The sequence below is a fragment of the Pristiophorus japonicus genome, chromosome 13, assembly GCF_044704955.1.
Source record: "Pristiophorus japonicus isolate sPriJap1 chromosome 13, sPriJap1.hap1, whole genome shotgun sequence".
Lineage (NCBI taxonomy): Eukaryota > Metazoa > Chordata > Chondrichthyes > Pristiophoridae > Pristiophorus > Pristiophorus japonicus.
The window spans coordinates 152,712,915-152,736,398 of NC_091989.1; the positions used below are offsets into that span (position 1 = coordinate 152,712,915).

A 23,484-nucleotide genomic window follows, 5' to 3' on the forward strand; every position below is an offset into this window, starting at 1 on the left:
AATGGCAGCCACACTGTTGGCTTTAGTTCAGAACAGTTCCACTTTTTCCGGGCGGTCTTTTGGGCGAGCGATATTGTGGTCGATATGTGCACGTGGTGGTGAAAGTGATGGTGGGTGATCTCCTGGGCATTAATTTCGCCAAATGTGCTCTTTACGACAAAAAAAATGGGCGGGCGGTATTATTGAATCTCGGCGTTAATTCCGTGCGGAAAGTAATGCTGGGCGGTATTATGGGCGTTGATTTCGCCCCCAAAAAGTGGACGGGCGGTATTATTTTTTCCTGGCGTTACGCACATGGGGAAAGTAACGCTCGACGATAAGGTTCTGAAAAATGCCCGTCAGTTTCCATTTTGTAGCTAAATGGCCGATATATCGGCGTTAGACATTATTTCAGCGGTAAAATGAAGGTTAAGTGGGTGTTAAGCATGCAAAAAATGTGGAAAATCTAGCCCACTATCTTTATATTAGTAACTTGATTATATGCTGGATTTACACTGTCATGTATTCAACTATCATTGTAACCCATGTATAAGCTGACCTAAGTTGTACGCCTTGAGAACATTGACCACAATGAACACTGACCACAATGAACTTGTGGGAGACACTCCTAACCTGGACTTTCAGGTATAAAAGGGGAAGTTCCACCCACCTTCATCACTTGAGGTCTTGGTACTAAAGGTAACTGGCCACAGAGTGACCTTCTCTCAAGCGTGGGCCTCGTGTGCATTTATACTGTATAGTAAGGACATATCATTGGCGATGAGAAACTGGGATTTAAACCACGCGAGCATGGTCACTAGCAGCACCGAAGAGAGGTACTGTGTTGGTGATGATTGGGACGACTTTATTGAGTGACTACAGCAAAGTTTTGTCACTAAGGAATGGTTGGGACAGGGTTCGGCCGACAAACGCAGGGCTCATCTCCTGACGGTTTGTGGATCCAGAACGTACTCCCTGATGAAGGACCTTCTAGTGCCAGAGAAGCCGGTGGACAAGACGTTCGAAGAGCTCAGTAAGTTGATCGGGGAACACCTTAAACCGGCGAGCAGCATGCACATGGCGAGACATCGGTTTTACACGCACCGGCGGCGAGAAGGGCAAAGCGTTCCAGACTTCGTGGCAGATCTCTGGTGACTGGCGAGCCTATGTAAGTTCCCAGATGCATGCAGAGCAGAGATGCTGCGAGACTTTTTTTATTGAGGGCATCGGGCACGCTGGAGTTTTCAGGAAGCGGATCAAGACCAAAGACTTGACCTTGGAAGCGGTGGCTCTGATAAACCAGACATTTATCTCAGGGGAGGAAGAGACCAGAATGATGTATGACAAAATTCTTGGCTCAAATGCGGCAAACGACCAGGGAGTCCACATTGTTAACGTGGCACACAGTTCTCCAGGCAGACAAAGACAATCGGAGATACCCCAGGATGTAGTCGAACCCAGAGGGGGAATTCAACAGAAGGTTAGCTGAACGGTGATTCATGCCATCGCAATGGACAATGCGACTAGGAAGGGGGCCATTAACACCTGTTAATGGTGCGCTTAAGGATAGTTACAGAGACAGTCAGAGACGATCGACTGGTAATGGACCTTTTGTTTCCAACAACAGGGCCTCCAGCTTATGCTGGAGGTGTGGAGGCAAACACCCAGCCAGAGCTTGCAGGTATCAGCAATATACCTGCAGAAACTGCAACGTCAGCGGTCACTTGGCACATATGTGCAGGAAGCCTGCAGCCAGGTTGATGTATGAGGAGGATGGGCCCGATGTAAGCCCTACGAGGCCAAATGAATACTGGGGGAAATCGCTGGAAGCTGAAGTTCAGCGAGTTCATGTGGAGCACATATACAATTCATATACCAGGTCGCCACCGATAATGATGAAAGTGCTCCTCAATGGCATCCCAGTATTAATGGAGCTAGACACGGGGGCCAGCCAGTCCCTGATGAGTATCAAACAGTTTGAAAGGTTTTGGGTGTCCAAGGCCAGGAGGCCAAAATTATTGCCGATTGACGCAGAGCTACGGACATATACAAAGGAGATCATTCCGGTGCTAGGCAGCGCCACGGTAGTCATGACCCACAAAGATTTGGAGACAGGTTGCCACTCTGGATTGTCCTGGGGGATGGTCCCGCACTACTCGGGAGGAGTTGGCTTGCTGTCATGAACTGGAAATGCAGCGATGTCAATGCAATTTCTTCTGTGGAGCGAGTATCATGCTCACAGGTCCTGAACAAATTTGACTCATTATTTCAACCCGGCATCGGCACTTTCATGGGGGCCAAGGTAGTGATTCACATAAACCCGGACGCCAGGCCAGTACACCACAAGGCCAGAGTGGTGCCGTACGTGATGCGGGAAAAGATAGAATGCGAATTGGACCGCCTGCTGAGGGAAGGCATCATCTCGCCAGTCGAATTCAGTGACTGGGCGAGCCCGATCATGCCGGTGCTCAAGGCGGGTTGGTCAGGATATGTGGCGATTACAAGGCCACTATCAATCGGGTGTCAATCCAAGACCAGTACCCACTACCGAGAGCAGAGGACCTCTTTGCGACGCTATCCGGTGACAAACTTTTTCAAAATTGGATCTGACCTGGCCCGCCAAGCCATGGTCATGCATCCATGTGGACTACGCAGGTCCTTTCATGGGAAAAATGTTTTTGGTTGTAGTAGACGCCTACTCCAAATGGATTGAGTGTGCCATTTTAAATTCAAGTACATCCTCTGCTACGGTAGAAAGTCTACGGGCAATGTTCGCCGCCCATGGTCTACTGGATGTCTTGGTCAGCGACAATGGCCCATGCTCCACAAGCACTGAATTCGAGGACTTCATGGCAGGCAATGGGATCAATCATGTCAGAACGGCACCGTTCAAGCCGGCCTCAAACGGCCAGGCAAAACGAGCAGTGCAGATAATCAAACAGGGGATGCTCAGAATCCAAGGGGGTTCCCGCTTCTCATGCCTCCTGTTGGCCAATAGATCCCGACCACACTCGCTCACAGGGGTTCCACCCGCAGAGATGCTAATGAAAAGGACGCTCAAAACCAGGTTATCCCTTATATACCCCACTATGAAAGAAATTGTTGAGAGCAGGCGTCAGTCACAATGTGACTACCATGACAGGAATGCGAGGGCGCGATGTATTGATGTTAATGACCCTGTTTTCGTCCTTAACTACGCTGCAGGGCCCAAATGGCTTGCAGGCACTGTGATTGCCAAAGACGGGAATAGGGTTTTACATAAGAACACAAGAATTAGGAACAGGAGTAGGCCATCTAGCCCCTCGAGCCTGCTCCGCCATTCAACAAGATCATGGCTGATCTGGCCGTGACTCAGCTCCACTTACCCGCCCGCTCCCCGTAACCCTTAATTCCCTTATTGGTTAAAAATCTATCTATCTATCTGTGATTTGAATACATTCAATGAGCTAGCCTCAACTGCTTCCTTGGGCAGAGAATTCCACAGATTCACAACCCTCTGGGAGAAGAAATTCCTTCTCAACTCAGTTTTAAATTGGCTCCCCCGTATTTTGAGGCTGTGCCCCCTAGTTCTAGTCTCCCCGACCAGTGGAAACAACCTCTCTGCCTCTATCTTGTCTATCCCTTTCATTATTTTAAATGTTTCTATAAGATCATCCCTCATCCTTCTGAACTCCAACGAGTAAAGACCCAGTCTACTCAATCTATCATCATAAGGTAACCCCCCTCATCTCCGGAATCAGCCCAGTAAATCGTCTCTGTACCCCCTCCAAAGCTAGTATATCCTTCCTTAAGTAAGGTGACCAAAACTGCACGCAGTACTCCAGGTGCAGCCTCACCAATACCCTATACAGTTGCAGCAGGACCTCCCTGCTTTTGTACTCCATCCCTCATGCAATGAAGGCCAACATTCCATTCCCCTTCCTGATTACCTGCTGCACCTGCAAACTAACTTTTTGGGATTCATGCACAAGGACCCCCAGATCTCTCTGCACCGCAGCATGTTGTAATTTCTCCCCATTCAAATAATATTCCCTTTTACTGTTTTTTTTTCCCCCAAGGTGGATGACCTCACATTTTCCGACATTGTATTTCATCTGCCAAACCTTAGCCCATTGGCTTAACCTATCTAAATCTCTTTGCAGCCTCTCTGTGTCCTCTACACAACCCGCTTTCCCACTAATCTTTGTGTCATCTGCAAATTTTGTTACACTACACTCTGTCCCCTCTTCCAGGTCATCTATGTATATTGTAAACAGTTGTGGTCCCAGCACCGATCCCTGTGGCACACCACTAACCACCGATTTCCAACCCGAAAAGGACCCATTTATCCCGACTCTCTGCTTTCTGTTAGCCAGCCAATTCTCTATCCATGCTAATACATTTCCTCTGACTCTGCGTACCTTTATCTTCTGCAGTAACCTTTTGTGTGGCACCTTATCGAATGCCTTTTGGAAATCTAAATGCACCACATCCATCAGTACACCTCTATCCACCATGCTCGTTATATCCTCAAAGAATTCCAGTAAATTAAAATGAAGAGAATAGATTTGAACTAAGTGTGTTTTTCAGTCCTCCATTAAACTAAAAAAACCAAGTTTACTTTATCGCACACGTTCTGAAACAGTTGACTTCTACTGTTTTACATGTTTATGCCAAGTGTTCCAATGAACTATAACACAAAGCATCGCTCATGCCAGTTCATTTCAGCATACACCAGCGAGCAAATGACAAGTCAGCTCATGAGACTGACTATTCGGCGATCTCTGCTGGGAACTGTGTGTATGGGATTGTTGTGTTGGGACAGACCAGGCTCTGCTGCGATGGCCTCCATGGTCAAATAACCTTCCAGCACTCAATTAGTCGAGTGCAGAAGCACCATTAGGTGAGGAAATGTGATTTGATAGCATCATTGGAGGAACTCACTCAAGCATGTGTCAGTTGTTGCCAAGGGGAGGAAATAATACTGATGAAAACATCACACAAAAAAGTGACATTTTTTTTTTTCCCCCAGTTAAGAATGACGTTTGATTTCCTCTTACTGAGACATAAAAACCCCGAGCTCAGCCCTGAGTAGCAGTTCACTCATTGCAAGCAGCACAAGTCATGGCTAATCTAGATGTGACTTTGCGGTACTCCGGCATCAACTTTCCGGGGCACCTGCACACAATGCAGTCTATGCGATTTGCTGAGGAGTTCAAGTTTTGTGACACTGACACAGTGATCGTTACATACCCCAAATCAGGTAAGGAGCACCAGTATATCGTACCTCAGTGCTGATGAATACTTTGTGTATTCTTTGTCCAAAGTGCCAACATTTCTTGTCTTTAGCGAGTGGGCAAAAATTTGGCAGACGGACTATAATGTGGGAACATGTGAGGTTATCCACTTTGGAAGGAAATTAAAAAGCAAATTATTTAAATGGGGAGAGATTACAATATGCTGTAGTACAGAGGGATCTGGGAGTACTTGTGCATGAAACGCAAAACGTTTACTTGCTGTCCCTGCATGTTATCCGGAAGGCAAATGGAACGCTGGTCTTTATTGCAAAGGGGATGGAGTATAAAAGTAGGGAGGTCCTGCTCCAACTGTACAGGGCACTGGTAAGACCACACCTGGAGTACTGCATACTGTTTTGGTCTCCTTATTTAAGGAAGGATATACTTGCATTGGAGACAGTTCAAAGAAGGCTCACGAGGTTGATTCCGGGGATGAAGGGGTTGTCATATGAAGAAAGGTTGAGCAGGTTAGGCCTATACCTATTGGAGCCTAGAAGAATGAGAGGTGATCTTATTGAAACATAAGATTCTGAGGGGGCTTGACAGGGTGATGCAGAGTGGATGTTTCCCTTCATTGGGAATCTAGAATATAAGAAATAGCAAGATTAGTCCATTTGGCCCATCTATCCGGCTAACTAGGGGGCATAGTTTCAGAATAAGGGGTTGTCCATTTAAAACAGAAATGAGGAGGAATTTCTTACCTCAGAGGGTCGTGAATCTTTGGAATTATCTACTCCGGAGAGCTGTGGAGGCAGGGTCTTTTGAATATATTTAAGGTGGAGAGACACAGAATTTTGAATAAGGGAGTCAAGGGTTATGGGGAGCAGGCGGGGAAGTGGAGTTGAGGCCAGGATCAGCTCAGCCATGATTTTACTGAATAGCAGAGCAGGCTCGAGGGGCAAAATGGCCTGCTCCTATTACTTATGTTCTTATGAATCACTAATTTACATCCCATGATGCTATATCTGCTACAGCAGAAATTGTTTGAGTAATTTTTCATATTTTGATCAGTTTATATCCACTCATTAAATGCTACAAACTTTTCAAACTCACATTTTGCTTTATCTAATCACGGCTTCAGGATTTAACTCTTTTTAACCAGCACGATGGGCCTTGGCCCTACACATTACTTTCTCAACATTAAAAGTAAGACAGGTGAATAACAGTTTTGTGGAACCAAGAATGAACCATGACATGATCATAATGTACACCATGACACTAACATAAGAATTAGGGTCAGGAGTATTCCGTACGGCTCTTTGAGCCTGCTCTGTCATTCAATAAGATCATGGTTGATCTTTGACCTCAACTTTACTTTGCCGCGCGATCCCCATATCCCTCGATTCCCCCTAGAGTCCAAAAATCTATCTATCGTAGCCTTGAATATACTCAGCAACTCAGTATCTACAGCCCTCTCTGGCAGAGAATTCCAAAGATTCACAACCCTGAGGGAAGAAATTCCTCCTCATCTCAGTCTTAAATAGCTGATCCCTCATCCTGAGACAATGCCCTTTAGATCTATACTCCCACCAGGGGAAACAACCTGTCAGCATCTACCCAGTCAATCCCCCTTGAATAAAATCATACATTACAATTTCTTTATCAATGAGAAAAGAAAGAAATAAACAATGGCTGTGTGTGTCAAGGAGTGATGAGCTCTAGTACGGTTAAGAAATGGAGATCTGTAATTGTAGATTGGTATTGCACCAGTATTCGCTCTATGTTCATTCCCTAATACATCAGACTCCTGAACGTTGACCACGGGCATCATATAGTTCAGAATCCTAAATCTAACAGCATGTACCAAAGTTGAAGTTAAACCAGGAAACTGAAGAGTACAACTCCATTCACCTTTTTCAGTGGTAGTTCTTCAATGGTGCTCACGGCATTGCCCCACTATTGGAATAGGTTTGTCTGCCACAACCATTTCAATTACAAGTGACCCAGATAGGACAATATGCTCCACTATTGCTGTTTATTAACATACGACAATAATTCAACTGGTTTAATTTTCATAGGTACAACATGGATGCAGGAGATTCTCACAATTATTGATAGTGATGGAAGCCAGGTGCCTGCTAAAACCATCCCAAACTGGATTCGAACTCCGTGGATTGAGCATTATTACTGTAAGGATGTTCTGCAGAACAAGCTGGATAATCGAATCATCACCACGCACCTTCCCTATCACATCCTTTCCAAGTCTCTCAAAAACTCTAACGCAAAGGTATTCACGCTCACAGCAACCAGGATGATTATATGATTTCCTTATCAATGAGGAGAGAGAAACAGTTGCTGTGTGTATCAAAGAGTGATGAGCTTGTATGGTTAAGAATTTACAAAGTAGAAGTGGAGACATCTAATTGTAGATAATTGGTATTGCACCAGATAATACAAGCTCACTGCCTAAAAGGGAAACCAGATTAAAAATTGTAAATTAACAGTTTATTTAGAAATAAATATCTGCCAGATATTTCAGTGCAGTAAAAAGCAGTGTGACTTTTGCACTTCTGGACTCCGAAGAGGACGCCATTGTTTTTCCTTCCTGGAGTGGGTGAGGGCGAGATGTTCACACCAGAACAAACTTGCTGCCATATATCTTATTAGAATGGGTTATAAAACATTCATTTTGGTTGTGAGGCTAAATTCTGTTTGAAAAAAGCACAGCAACCAAGCACAATTGTGTTCTAGCCAGAATGCAGTGCAAGAGAGAGTCACAATGACATTCTGCTGATGGTGAAAATAAAATGTATAATAAGTCAATTTTCCACCAGTATAAAAGATTAAGAAACTCGGTTGTTAGCTAGTTTTTGTTCCTGTATTTTAATGCAAAACCACTACAGACAATATGTGGTGGTTTTAAAATAAACTTTCATAGAGAACCAGATTTAGGCTTAAAAAAAAAAGGCGGCAATGACCTGCGAAGCTTTAAAGATCAGTTGATGGAATTCCTCATTTAATGGAGCAGTCTGGATACTTCCTTCATTTCTTCCAAAACCTTGGTACCATTTGTGTCTGTTGTATCAAACTGGTTTCTAGTTTGCTAAACACCTCTTTTTCTCCGCTGTATGCAGGTGATTTATGTGGCAAGAAATCCAATGGACATAATTGTTTCGTTTTATCATTTCCACAAAATGGCAAACTTCCTGCCAGAGCCAGGAACTTTTGGGGAATTTCTGGAGAAATTTATACTTGGAGAAGGTGTGCCTTTTGATCTTGTTTAATTTATTTCCAAATGACTAGATGTATTTGGGGATTTCTGTAGCTGATTCTTTGACTGCTGTAATGAGAATTCAGGTGCTTTTTTTTTATAAACCAAGCTGTTAGGCAAGAATCAGTGATATTTACAACCATGATGATGATTTGTACATTTCTTCATGTTTGTGGAAGTAATATCATTTTCACCCCAAAGTGATCTTACTGCCTCCATCCCTCTCCCCAACATCTGTCTGAGGCTGAACCACACTGTTCACAACCTTAGTGTCATATTTGACCCTGAAATAAGCTTCTGACCACATATCCACGGCTTAACTAAAACCGCCTATTTTCACCTCCATAACATCACCCATCTCCACCGTTGCCTCAGTTCATCCACTGCTGAAATCCTCATCCATGCCTTGGTTACCTCTAAACTTGACTATTCCAACATGCTCTTGGCTGGTCTCCCATGTTCTATGCTACATAAATTGGTCATCCAAAATGCATCCTAACTCGCACTAAATCCTTTTCACCCATCACCCGTGCTCCCTGTTAAACAATGCCTCAATTTCAAAATCTCTCGATGGCCTCGCCCAGCTTATCTTTGTAAGCTCCTCCAGCCCCACAACCAACCCACATGATCCCCCTTCCCCCACAGATCTATCTGTGCTACTCTAATTCTGTCTTCTTGAGCATCTCTGATTAGAAGCAGACAACCATTGGTGGCCATGCCTTCTGTTGCCTATGCCCTAAGCTCTGGAATTCCCTCCCTAAACCTCTCCGCCTCATGAATTCTGCATTTACATTATTGCTTGACTTATCACAGATAAATGTGAGTTTATCTGTGATTGTAAAATACATAATTTTTCTGTAATTTCAACATAAATATGGCAGCTACTGTAACAGAAGTGCACTGACCCCTAAAGATTGTTAGCTTAATCAGTGGTTTAAGTGCAATGTTTATGTTACAATAAAACCATTGCCTTATCCCAAGCACTCCTAGAACACTATCAAGAACAGGAGGGATTGTGAAGATTTTTTTTTAAAGATTTTTTTTCTCCAGGGACCAGCTATCTGTTTTGGCTCAAGTCAGTTTGACTTCATTGGGAGCACTCTTACCCTCGAGTTGGAAGGTGGTGATTTCAAAGTCCCACCCCGACTTGAGCACATAATCTTAGACGACGCTTCAGTACTGCAATGCTGAAGGTGCTGTCTTTTGGAATAAAAATTAAAGTGAATCTGCTTGTTTAGGTGGATGTTCAAGACCCTATGGCACTGTTCGAGAAACAGCAGGGAATTCACTCAGTGTCCAGGCCATCATTCATCCCTCAACTAAAAAATAGTTTAATTGCTGCTTATGGGGTCTTGCTGTGTACAACTGTCTGCCATGTTTGCCTATATAAAAATAAAAGACTCCAGAATCAATAGGTTAAGAAGTACGTTGAGAAATAAGGCATTAAGTATATAGAAGTTATTTATTTCTAAAGAAGACTATAACATTTCACTAAAATTAAGTGCAACATACAAAAATGTCAATGTTTTACTAAGTATCAACCAATTAGCATTTTCTGCATGTGCAGGTTAGGAATTTACCAGGGATATATTTTCCAGAATCAGTATAAACTTAAAGAAAAAAAATGAAAGCTCAATTCTGTAACATTTTTTTAAATCATGTGGTTTGAAACATACATAACATATTGATAAGTGTAGTACAATAAAAAATGTGAGCACATTACCATGAGAACATTTCAAAACAACCTTCAATAATATTTTACCTTCTAATTTCTTGAAAACGGGAGAATAAAATTCTGCACCACAAGCTGGAGAGAAAGAATTAAAAATGCCAAATCCAAATCTGTTAATTCCATTTTATTTCAGTGCATTTTGGTTCCTGGTTTGAACACATAAAAGAATGGCTGAGCCACAGAGAAGAATTCAATTTTCTGTTTATAACGTATGAGGAACTGAAGAAGGTAGGAATGAGCTTTTATGTAGTTTATATTGGTGACAAATAATTTTGCTCTTATTACATTTGACACTTTAATAATTTTTGCAGACCTTGCAGCAAATGAATAAATACCATTTTCTGTATCTCAAACTCTGCTATATTGAGCTTTACACATGGAGGTGGACATCTTTACAGTTTCATGGTTTTCACCATGTTTACTCTCAATGCTCCAAAGCTGTTCCTATACACTGTTCTTATAAGCTATGAGATTCTTGTCCCCTTTGACCTGGAAGTTTTACTGTAGTCTATTTTTGCAGAGCTGCCTACCCGAAGGCCAGCAAACATCTCACTTGCAGTAATATGATTACTGGATTTACCATAGTTTTGCACTAGCCTACCAAAATCATTTTTTGAAATGACAAATATTGCCATACAGGCAAGAGGTTTACAGACTAAAGCAAAGCAACTACAGGTAGTAGGTTTACTTATAATCAAGTAGCAGTGTGAAATATAATGATCAGTAAATGCTACAAGACTAACATAACCAGAACATAAACCCAGGGACCTGGGAGGAAGTTGGTTAGCTGACCTTCTGGTCAAGGATTAGAGTAGTGCATGGAAAGACTTGGGGATATAGGAAAATAAGAAACCTTTAAAAAAAAACACAATGTGAATAGTACTTTTCTGGAGTCTTTATTTTCATTTGTTATTTCTCACAGGATCTTAGACATTCTGTCGAAAAGCTATGCAGTTTTTTGGAACGTCCTCTTTTACCAGAGGTTATAGACACAATTGTACGACACTGCAGTTTTGCAAGCATGAAGGATAATCAGATGATCAACTACACACTCATTCCCAATGAAATAATGGATCACCAAAGAGGAAAATTCATGAGGAAAGGTCAGTGGAAATAACAGGACTAGTCATCTAGAATATTATTCCCTGGTCAGCCGTGGCTCAGTGGGTAGCACACTCACCTCAGTGTCAGAAGGTCGTGGGTTCAAGTCCCACTCCTGGAACTTGAGCACATAAATCTAGGCCGACACACCAGTGCAGTGCTGAAGGAGAGCTGCACAGTCGGCGATGTCTTTCGGGTGAGATGTCTGCTCTCTCAGGTGGACATAAAACCTAGTCAATATTTATGCCTCAATCAACATAACAAAAACAGATTAATTGGTCATCACATTGCTGTTTGTGGGAGTTTGCTATGTGCAAGTTGGCTGCTGCATTTCCCACATTACAATAGTAACTACACTCCAAAAAAGAACCTCATTGGCTGTAAAGCGCTTTGAGATGTCTGGTGGTCTTGAAAGGCGCTATATAAATGGAAGTCTTTTTTTCTTTAGCATGACAGCCCTTCTCACTTGTTTTTATTTAGGTATAGTTGGAGACTGGAAGGAACATTTCACAGAGGAACAGAAGCAATTGTTCGAAAAGATTTTCCAGGAGAAAATGAGTGATTCCAATATTTGGTTTATCTGGACTTTATAGCACATGCCTTTAAGAAAGACAATTATCATTTAAGCTAGCTTAATAAGCAAGAGACCAAAGTTACGCAAAATACTAATTTATTGTTCTGTGCGTACTCAAAAGGCTTCAATGAATCGAACTCTCAATTCAGCGTGGACAATGCACCGCACAGACAGAGCATGCTCAGTAGATGAAGATACTTCCATTAATGTTACTTGATTTGTTCGCTTCCTTTCAATAACATTAACAAAATAATGAAAATCAGTCTTGGATTTGGTTAGCATTTAATAACATGAGGCATAATACTTTGTGCATTTTTTTAATAATGTAGGCAAAAGCTGAAGTCTCATCTTGTAGGTCAATTAAGCTATTCTATTGGCTACAACATCTTTAGTACTTTTAGCCCAATACTGTGAAACAAAATAATATTTAATCAGAACTAAAGTAACTAAATGACTCTAAGTAAACCACTGCTGACAAACTGTGGGATGCTGAAAATCAGCAGCATCTTAGTGAGTCCAAATCAAGAGCAAACTGGAACTTACTAAATAATTGTACACAAGTGCATTTGATTAGCTATCCAGCTCAGTAAAAACATCTGCAAAACTAACTATTTTGTATGTACTGATTAACAAGCAGGCTTTTTTCATCCCGTTTACTGGTCAAAAATGTGTTTGATAGGACCTTGCACTGGTTCAGTGGGTAAATGCATCAGATGGTACAGTACTACACCACAGACTAGGAAGGTCCTAGCTTCAATCCTTACCCTATACTAGGGGTTAGTGATCTCAGCAGAAGTAACAGTGCCCGTGGACTGAGGAGGAGAGAAAAAAAAAAATCTTGGTTTACTGCTCATGATTACTCTGTAATGACCTGTGGCAATTGTAAACAATTGGCCTTTAATCAATACAACTTATGCTCACAGTTTGAATAGCCTGTTAACATTGATGATCCATGCTCACACACAGGATGGCCACTTGTGGGAAACTGCCACCATAGGTCACTGACTTCAAAAAGGGGAGAGAAAATGGAGGGAAGGGAAAGAGAAAGGGAAAATGGAAAGGGTGGGGGGTGAAAGAGAACAGACAAATTGAGGTTGGGGAGGGGGGAGAAATGGAGAAGAGGGAGAAGAGAATGAATTACCAAGCATCATTACAGGATGTCAGGAATTCAGTATACATAAATGGATAAAAATATAAGCTACATATATAATATGGAACAATTCATTGTCTGATAGTATAAATAAGGTTTTATACGTTATGGCTGGAGGACTTTACAGATTTAAGAGATGTCTTTATTATGCATGTCTTTGATTACTGAAACTATACAGATTTATATTAATAAAATAATTCTTTGAACAAGTTTCTGTTGCATTTGTTCCCCAAATCTGGTGTATATGGACAACATTTTATAAAATAACTTAAATGCAGTAAAAGTTACAATTATTTGGGCTGTGTCTTCAGAATCCCTTTGGATTTGGAAATACATGTAGAGTCGAGCTGTCTGAACTGGAAGATTGAAATAAATTAGTCTGACGAATCCAGCACTTGAGATTTGACCAAAGCTTCCTTTATAAAGGGGAACTTTAAGTTTTTACACTCTCTCACTACAATTGCAGACAGTGTGCGTTCTCCATTAACTGGTAATTTAGTAGAATCATGTCTCTTTCAACCACTCTACAGATGTGCACCATTCAACCATTATGCATATGTGCACCATTCAACAATATTAACCATCAAGAGGTTTGAATATTTAATGGAAACTGAAGGCAAAGTAGTATTCCTGAAAAAGGCCATTTTCAGGGTTATGGTTAGGGTATGTAAATGAAAAAATTCATAATGTGCTGAAAAGTAAATATATGAGAAATGACAAGGATACTCGAGGCATCATAGCTTTATTTTCAGATATATTAATTCAGTTTAATTAACACAAATTAAGAACTTTTCAGAGCATATCAAAAAAGTGTTTAACTTTAGGTTATTGATAATTACATATAAATCCTATGATAGCTATGCACAGACAAAAATAAAACTATTCAACATGCACAATACTAAGTGAGCAGCAACAAGTGGTAACATTGCACAGACGTGTTAAGTGTCTCTCAACTCCACCCCCCCCAAAAAAAGTTTTAAAACATGACATTCATCAATCAAATTGAATGACTTTCTTCCAAGATATTCTAGTGATGTGATAGTGGCATTCCTGTGCAAAACAGAAACTGCTACTAGCTGTAATTTACTTGCTATAACATGCCTTATTTGTGCACATCAAGTTAACACCATTAAACGTGATTTCAATACAACATATTGCTCAAAGCTCAATTTTAGTATGCAAGATTATTTCCTTTATTTGGAAGCTGCAGGATCTGTTCAAAAGCAAATCTTAATTTATTGATTGGTTTAACTAATTTCAAATTTGACACTGGGTACTTGGACTAACAGCAATATTCTGATAATCCCCCAAGAATTCAAAATTTTATGCCAGACACAAAGATAGTGAAAAATAAATTTTGCAATTGTCACTTCATTAGTTTTTAAAAAAAAAAAGGAAATGCACTTTTTAAAGTGAGCATGCACAAACTGATTTCCAAAATTATTACATAATACATTAAAATTGTTTTTTTTTTTAAAAAGTAAATTTTCTATTAAAAATTCTTTAAAGGTTGATCTTGTTCATTTAATCACAACCTATGAAAATCAGTCATGGGGACTCTTGCTGAAGTGACCAACTTGCTCAAGAAAAGGGTACGTTGATTTTAGAGTTACAATCCACTAGTGCTCTGTCACCCAACTAATTCGGAGGCAAAATGCTTCAAGTCAGCATGATAGCAAGAGCTTATTTTGGAGACAACTTTCACTCACCCAATTTGGATGATTGAAGTTGGTAATGAGTAACTACGCTAGTCTAATTTTGATGAATTTTAGTTGGGGGTGGGGGGGGGGGAACTCTGCAAGCCTTCTAAATTATGAAATCAAACAAAACCATAGCACACTTCCAAGTTACTACCCTTGACCTCTACTGAATAGATCACTCTTATGGTGACAATTCAGGTGGTTCTAACTGGCCACCCTAAATCATAATACCCTTCTATTCTTTCCTGAATGACAAAAGTCTCAATAGCCATTTAATGTAGTTGGTCAGTGTAATTGGATTGCCGATCAGTTCTTTCACCAGCACAATCAAATATAACAATGAATAAATAAGAGCCACTGGTTTACAGTTACTGGATAAATCATTCCATTGATATTACACAGGATTATTGGATTCTGACCCATGTTTTGGGGATTGCATTCCACAATTTTGTCAATTAAAAAAATGCAAACTTTAAATTAGAGGCTTTGATTAAAAACCATAGATCCAAACTAGTGTTCTTATACTGGACCTAGGCATGGGATGTTGCAACTGTTGATCTAATGCCCGTACATGCTGTATGTTGAAATACTGGTCTTGTAGTAGAATATAATTTAGAATTGTACTTTTTAAAAATAAACCATAGGTAATGCCATGGAAAATAAATATGGAGCAGCCATTTTGATTTGGTCCAATTTAATATCTCAATTAGAAACTCACCAATTTATTACTTACCCAGGAATGTTCACATGCAGCCTAATCTCACTATTTTGAGATTTTTCCCCACCGGTACAGTAGCTATGTTAAGAGTACAACTTAACTGGGAATCCTGAACCAACCTTATCTAAAATATAAGCCAAACAGGTGTTCTCACTTGAAAGTTCTAACATGCAGTCTTAATAACCCAACAAAGAGTATTTGAATTTTTCTATCAGCAATTGAAATAGTCACCATCTGCATGCAAACATACTGTAAAGTATGAATTTATTAAGTTCGGCAATTATACGATCAAAACATTGAAAAGCAAACATTACCAAATTATTTTATGTATCTCATCACTGGAGCTGCATCTGAGCAAAAGATCAAAGTAGGAATAAATTTCCACCAGCCCAAATATGCATGCTTTAATTCTAGCTTATAATATATTATAGATAACATTTACATGCACAATGCTTCTAAGGTCATGTTACCTCACTCCAGCAGGTCTGTCGACATGGCTTCCTGCTCGAAACCACAAGCATTGTATTACTCCGCCATAAATAGCTCTTCAGTTTAATAGCTGTAGAGGTCTTTTTACATTTGGATGTCTCATATTTTCATTCTTACAGTCTATTCATTTGATAAAATGGTTTCACCGCTGGAGGATACCACATTAAAAGTAGACGAAATGCTACAAGCATTTGTATCATTATGATATTTCCAAACCTTGATGATGACTTTTCCATTCGGGACTTGTGAAATAGGACCATCTTGGGCAACAAAGCACTTGGACCTGCAGAGCTTTGGCCCCATTTTCTGGAACTTTTTTCTGAAACTCTTGTTTAACCAAAAGTATACAATGCAGTTGAAGAATCCATTTCCACATGGTAACCACAGGGCAACAAATTCCAACCACTCTGGCACCCTCTGCTGTGTTAGAGCTGAATTGTAAATACATTCAATTAGTAATAGGCTAGATTCCACTTAATTCAAAGCATAGGGAATTAATGAACATTTCTAACTTGATACAAGAGGCCAATTCAAATTATACCTCTATCCATAAACCTCAATCTGATTATTAAGCTGGCAATTTAAGTAATCTGCAAATTCATTCCAAATAAAATGGGGATTTTTTTGAAAGACCATTATCTAGCATTTTTCTCCTCCTCGTGTATCAGAATTAAATGTGGAATTAAGCTCCCCTACTCCAGCCCAATGTTGAGATCCCCCTACTGTGATATTTTCCACTTTCCATATCAACCATCTTATGACCTCTGAGATAAACCACTTGGTGCCAAATTAGGGGTAGTTTTGTGCTGTGGACCCACACCCATTAGGGAATGGATTAATACTGCCCAATCACATTTCTCATAGGTCCCTTATAACCAGACACGTGAGACTTTATGAGCTGAATTTGAACCATAGTCTCAGAGCTGAAAGGCTGGCACTGAACCCATTGTATCACCCAATCATTCTCTACTTTTGTAGTGCTTATAAACCATCCCTATCTAAATAAGATTACCAAGTGGTGAACAGATGCTTTTCTGACTGGAGAGAAGTATGCAGTAGGGATCTGCCGGGGGGTTGGTATTAGAACCATTGCTTTTCTTGTTATATATAGATGACCTGGACTTGGGAATAGAGAGTACAATTTTGAAATTTGTGGATGATACAAAACTTGGCAACGAAATAATCAGTGAGCAGGATAGCAGCAGACTTCAGGAGGATATAGACAGATGTGTGAAATGGGAAGACATATAGCAGATGCAACTTTATGCAGATAAGTGTGAAGTGATGCCCTTTGAGAGGATCATGTATAATCTAAAATGGTACTATTTTGAGGGAGGTATAAGAGCAGAGGGAATTTGTTAATGGGTAAATTGACAGAAGATCAGTGGGGGTGTTCAAAAATAATGTAAACTTGATGCACAACCAGTTTATACCCCCAAGGGGCAAGGGGCTAGATTTTAGGTTGTCTAATGCCTGTTAGCAGCCAGAGGGGGCGTTAATGGGAGCACAAGAGGTTACCGACTGGGAGCACAACTTTTAACGCCCTGATCAAAAATTCATCAGAGGTTCACCGGGGGTGCAAAGCATTAGCCCCTGGCTGCTGACAATCACTCCGATCATGACATATTCCTGGTGCAATGCACAAGTTTGTGCCCCGGTCGGTAAATTCGGTGCGTAAGAACAACGACTGGAAAAATAGTCGGCACAGGCTTGCAGAATCGTTTACTGGTGGCTACTTAAAAGGGATGAGGACTTTCCTCAAAGATCAGAGTCAGTGCAATGTTTACACAGAGCACGGTGTGTACATTTGTAGTGGCAGACAGACAGAACAGTACAGGTTGAAAAAAAAAAGTGATTTTGAAAACTTTAATGGGTGCCTTACTATGCTGCGCCTTTAAGACTCGGCTTTTCCTGGGATCTCTTTCGGAGTTCCGCGTATACGCAATGGGTCTGCAAAATGTACCGACCAAGCTTGTGTTATTGACACACCCCCCCACGCTCGGGTGTGCGACAGCTGATTTATTGCCCCCGTCAGCTCCTCGGACGAATTTCTGGGTGGGAGGCGCAAATTTTTTCAAGGCGCTAAAAGTACTGCTCCGCCTGGGTTACCGCCCCAAATGAGACGCGACCGAATTTCTACCCCAAGAGCTCTACTTACCAAAAAAAACAGCCATGGACGACAAAGGTGGTAAGGGACAACATAACACTAAAAGAAACAGAATACTTAAGTGCAAAAAATAGCACAGACTCTGGTGACAGAGAGATACAAAGAACAAAAGGTGACAAAAACAAACAGATAATAACAGCTACAAAAAGGGAGTATGAAAAGAAACTTGCAAGGGATGCATTTTTTTTAACAATTATATTAGGAAAGAGGTGGTGGTTAGGAGCAAGGTGGGCTCCTTGAAAACTGATAACATATTGTAAATGAAAATAAGGAAATGGCAGACATGTTGAATAAATACTTTACTTCAGTATTTACAGTAGAGAGAGAGGATAGCATGCCAGAAATCACAAGGAAACTAATATTGAATCGGGGCAGGGACTCACCAAATTTAACGTAAGCAAAATAGCAGTAATAAGGCCAAGATGGTTTCCATCTCAGGGATTTAAAAGGAAGCAGGTGAGAACATTGCAGTTACCCTAACTATAATCTTCCAAAGTTCTCTCAATTCAGGAACCGTTCCTTTAGATTGGAAAATTGCACGTCACTCCATTATTTAAGAAAGCCGAGAGGGGGAAACGAGGGAATTTTAGACCAGTTAGCCTTGCACCTGTTCTCGGGAAATTACTAGAGTCTATAAATGAAGGATAGAGTGACTGAACACCTCAAATAGTCAGCTGATCAGGGACAGCCAGCATGGATTTATAACGGGTAGGTCATGCTTGACGGACCTGATTGAATGTTTTGAAGAAGTGACCAAAGTAGTGGACAGGGCAATGTATATGGATGTTATTTATATAGACTTCCAGAAGGGATTCAATAAAGTCCCTCATAAGAGATTGTTAGCTAAAGTTGAAGCTCATGGAATTGAAGACAAATTCTTGACCTGGTTAGGAAATTGGCTGAGCGGCAGGAGACAGGGTAGTGATAATGGGCAGTTACTCTAATTGGCAGCATGTGACTAGTGGTGTCCCACAGGGTTCTGTGCTGGGGCTGCAACTATTCACTGTATTTATTAACAACTTAGATGATAGGATAGAGAGCCATATATTGAAGTTTGCCAATGACACAAAGACAGGTAACATTGTAGGCAGTGTAGATGGAAGCATAAAATTACTAAGATATTGATTGATTAAGTGAATGGGCAAAACTGTGACAAATGAATTTCAATGTAGGTAAATGTGAGGTCATCCACTTTGGACCTACAAAGAATAGATCAGAAGAGTTTTCAAATGGTGAAAAGCTAGAAACAATGGAGATCCATTGTACATAGAGCATTAAAATGTCAAGAACAGGTACAGAAAATGTCAAGAACAGGTACAGAAAATAATCAAAAAGGCAAATGAAATGCTAGCCTTTATAACTTGAGGACTAGAATACAAGGGGGTAGAAGTTATGCTATTACTATACAAAGCCGTAGTTAGACCACATCTGGAGTACTGTGTTCCATTCTGGGCCCCACACCAAAGGAAGGATATATTGGTCTTAGAGGGAGTACAGCTTAGATTTATCAAAATGATACCAGACTCCATGGATTAAATTATGAGAGATTACGCAAACTATGGTTGTATTCCCTGGAATTTAGAAGATTATGGGGTAATTCGATTGAAGTTTTCAGTATATTAAGAGGAACTAATAGGATAGATTGAGAAAAACTATTTCTGCTGATTGGGGAGTCTAGGACTAGGGGACATAGCCTAAAAATTAGAGCCAGATCTTTCAGGAGTGAGGTTAGGAAACACTTCTACACAAAGGGCAGTAGAAGTTTGGAATTCTCCTCCACAAACAGCAATTGATGCTAGGTCAATTATTAATTTTAAATCTGAGATTGATAGATTTTTGTTAACCAAAGGTATTAAGGAATATGGGGCAAAGGCAGGTATATAGAGTTAGATCAGCCATGATCTTAGTGAATAGTGGAACAGGCTCAAGAGGCTAAATGGTCTACTCCTGTTCCTGAGGAAGTCATACTAAATCTTTACAAATCTCAGGTTAGGCCTCAGCTGTATTATTGTGCACAATTCTGTACACCACACGAAGAAGGATTTCAAGGCCTTGAAGAGGGTACAGAGGAAGTTTACCGGGATGATACCAGGGATGAGTTTTAATCAGTTATGTGGAGAGACTGGAGAAGCCTTAGAGCAGAGAAGGCAAGAGGAAGACCCAATAGAGGTCTTCAAAATTATGAGGATTTTGATGGAGTAACAGAGAAACTGGTTCCTCTGGCAAATGGATCAGTAACTAAATGGCTTAGATTTAAAATAATGGGCAAGAGAACTAGAGAACCTTTTTAAAAAAAGATCTGAAATGCACTACTTGAACAGGTGGTGGAATCATATTCCATAGGAACTTTCAAAGGGCAATTGGACATGTACTTGGAGAGGACTAATTTGCAGGGTTATAAAAAAAAATTGCATTTATATAGCGTCTTTCATGACCACCGAACGTCCCAAAGCATTTTACAGCCAATTAAGTACTTTTGAAGTGCAGTCACTGTTGCAATATAGAAATCGCGGCAGCCAATTTGCACACAGCAAGCTCCCACAAACAGCAATGTGATAATGACCAGATAATCTGTTTTAGTGGTGATGTTGATGGAAGGAAAAAAAAGCCTCTTTGGGATAAAGCTGGGGTGTGGGGCTAAATTGGCCAGTTCTTTCAAAGATGGAGCAAATGGCCTCCTTTTGTTCTGTAAGATTCTATGAAGTGTAAAATATATATGCACAAATGGGAGATTTACTGGAATTAACAATTGGCAGCCAGCTTTAAATTAGTTGCACTCACCAGATGTAATCTTTGCTGGACAATGTTATGTTCAAAGCTGGGTGGTGGTGGGCATTTATAGAGCACCTTTAACAAAAAACATCAAGATGCTTCATAGAATAGGTAATGAAAATCTATGCCAAACCAGGAAAGAGAGCCAAGATTTGGGCTTTGAGGAAGATTTTAAAGATGGAGAAATAGATGCAGGAGCAGAGACTCAGTGAAATGCACGGATTAGAACTGAAGCCTCTGCACCAATGGTGGATCAAAGGGAGCGGAACTGATGCAGAGAAGGCTGGAGTAAAAGGAACAGAGCATTCAGGAAAGGATACAGGGCTGGGGAAGACTGTAGAGATAAACGGTGCTAAATGGCCATGGATAAATGTATAGACAAGGATTTTGAATTGAATGCATTGGGTAATGGAAAACTAGTGTAGGTCAGCAAGATCAGGGATGCCAGACTAGCAGGATATATACATATGGCAGAGTTTTGGATAAGTTGATGTTTATGGAGAATGGTAGGCCAGCAAGTAGAGCGATACAGTACTCAAATGTGGAGGTGACAAGGGCATGTATAGGAGTTTCAGCATCAGACAACCAATGGTATGGAGGAGGAAGTAAGTAGTCTTGGGAGTGGATATCATATAAAAGGTCAGCTCAGGGTAGAACAGGACACCAAGCATTGGAGTTAAATGTTATATTCAATTAACCTGTGGTAATTCATTAAACTAGCAGATGATTTTCAATGAAATGTGGGTAAACACTGCACCAAGGATTTTTAATACAAATTACGAATAATTCAGGTGACACAATGGCCTCTCAGAGTACGCCGCCGTAATGTTTTTGAAAGGCCCCGGCAGTTCCGGATTTCTGAAATCCGAAACTTGCGATCGGTCAAGGTATGCCTTGACAGATCATCCGAATGGACTGATAAATAAGTACTGCTGGAGCAGATTTGAGCTATTTGCCCTACAACTGCCCAGCAATTGTCCACACAACTCTTACACCTGGTAAAATCAGGCGTAGGGCCTGCTTTCATCAGCGTAAGGGTAAGAACATAGGAATTAGGAGCAGGAGTAGGCCATATGACCCCTCAATAAGATCAGTGAGATCATGGCTGATCTTCTACCTCAACTCCACTTTCCAGCACTGTGCCCATATCCCTTGATTTCTCTGGAGTCCAAAAATCTATCGATCTTAACCTTGAATATATTCAATAACTGGCTGGCCACAGCATTTTGGGGCATAAAATTTCAAAGATTCACAACCCTGAGTGAAGAAATTTCTCCTCATCCGAGTCATAAAAAGGCCGGCCCCTTATCCTGAGGCTATGCCCTCTAGTTCTAGGCTCTCCAGCCAAGGGGAAAAAACTCAACATCTACCCTGTCAAGCCCTCTCAAAATCTTGTGTGTTTCAATGAGATCACCGCTCATTCTTCTAAACCCCATAGAGTATAGGCCCAATCTCTCCTCATAGTACAACCCTCTCATCCCAGGTATCAATCTAGTGAACCTTCATTGCACCATCTCTAAAGGCAAGAATATCTTTCCTTAAATAAGGAGACCAAAACTGTGCACAGCACTCCAGGTGTGCAGGGCTTTGGAGAGAGCACAATTGTAGCAAAACTTCTTTACTCTTGTACACCAATCCTCTAGCAATAAAGGCCAACATGCCATATGCCTTCCTAATTGGAGGCTGTACCTGCATGCTAACTTTGTGTTTTTTGTACTAGGACACCTAAATCTCTTTGAACACAATTATTTAATAGTTTCTCACCATTTAAAAATTATTCTGTTTTTCTGTTCTTCCTACCAAAGTGAATAACCTCACATTTGCCCACTTAATTTTGGATATTTTTAAGTGTTTTATTTATGTGCATACACTTTAAATGAGTTGATACACATATTGGCCCAGATTAAGATGTTTAAAATGATGCATCAATTTTTAAATTTTTTTACTGAGGTTGGTGCAATGAATGGACATAAATTACAATTTAGTACCTTTATTAGAATTCTGTAAATTGTATAATTATTTGGGGATTCCATTGCATATCATTAGGAGATTCCCTTCATAAAGGAGGATTCCATTGCAATCATTTGTGATTGGAAGACTGAGCCCACATGATCTCAGGGATGCTTCCAAACGGCCTGTGTCCCCGTGATCAGTCGGCCTTTACACTGTCGTACGCCTGGATGCCAGGAGGTAAATTCATAAATGTTTCACGGAACAGAGTCTTACACCTCCCACCGCAATTTCTAGGCCAATGTTCAACAAACCCAGAAAAATGCATTAACCTTCAGCTTTCTACACAAAGCTATAAAGTAACTGTGCACTTGAGTTACTCGATAATCAGGATGATTTTTGAGACCACTTCACAAAGTTTAAAAAAAAATGCCACTTAGGCCACAGTCGGACATTTAATAATAACCTAGATTACTAAATAATCTGTGCGTATTGCATAAATAGACCCAATGTTAATAATACACATTATTGCTTCTTCTTTTAAAAGGGTAATATAGTAAGCCAGCTAATGCACTTTTCACTAAAAAATGCTTTTAAAATGCTTTGTAAAATAGAGAGCAGGAAGAAAAAGACACAGCTATAGTTGCTTTGCTTCTGAAACAAAA

General features: G+C 40.6%; 1 protein-coding gene across 2 annotated transcripts in view; it reads left to right on the forward strand.

The window, feature by feature from the left end:
* The window catches only part of sult5a1 (sulfotransferase family 5A, member 1), a 140,803-nt gene extending 127,905 nt beyond the window's left edge, over positions 1 to 12,898 (forward strand). For both annotated transcript variants that reach the window (XM_070896980.1, XM_070896981.1), the window contains exons 2-7: positions 4,991 to 5,221; positions 7,274 to 7,482; positions 8,330 to 8,456; positions 10,332 to 10,426; positions 11,121 to 11,301; positions 11,780 to 12,898. In XM_070896980.1, the coding sequence (XP_070753081.1) occupies positions 5,083 to 5,221; positions 7,274 to 7,482; positions 8,330 to 8,456; positions 10,332 to 10,426; positions 11,121 to 11,301; positions 11,780 to 11,892 (864 nt within the window). In that variant the 5' untranslated portion in view covers positions 4,991 to 5,082 and the 3' untranslated portion in view covers positions 11,893 to 12,898. The remainder of the gene's footprint in view (positions 1 to 4,990; positions 5,222 to 7,273; positions 7,483 to 8,329; positions 8,457 to 10,331; positions 10,427 to 11,120; positions 11,302 to 11,779) is intronic.
* Positions 12,899 to 23,484: the final 10,586 nt, after the last annotated feature.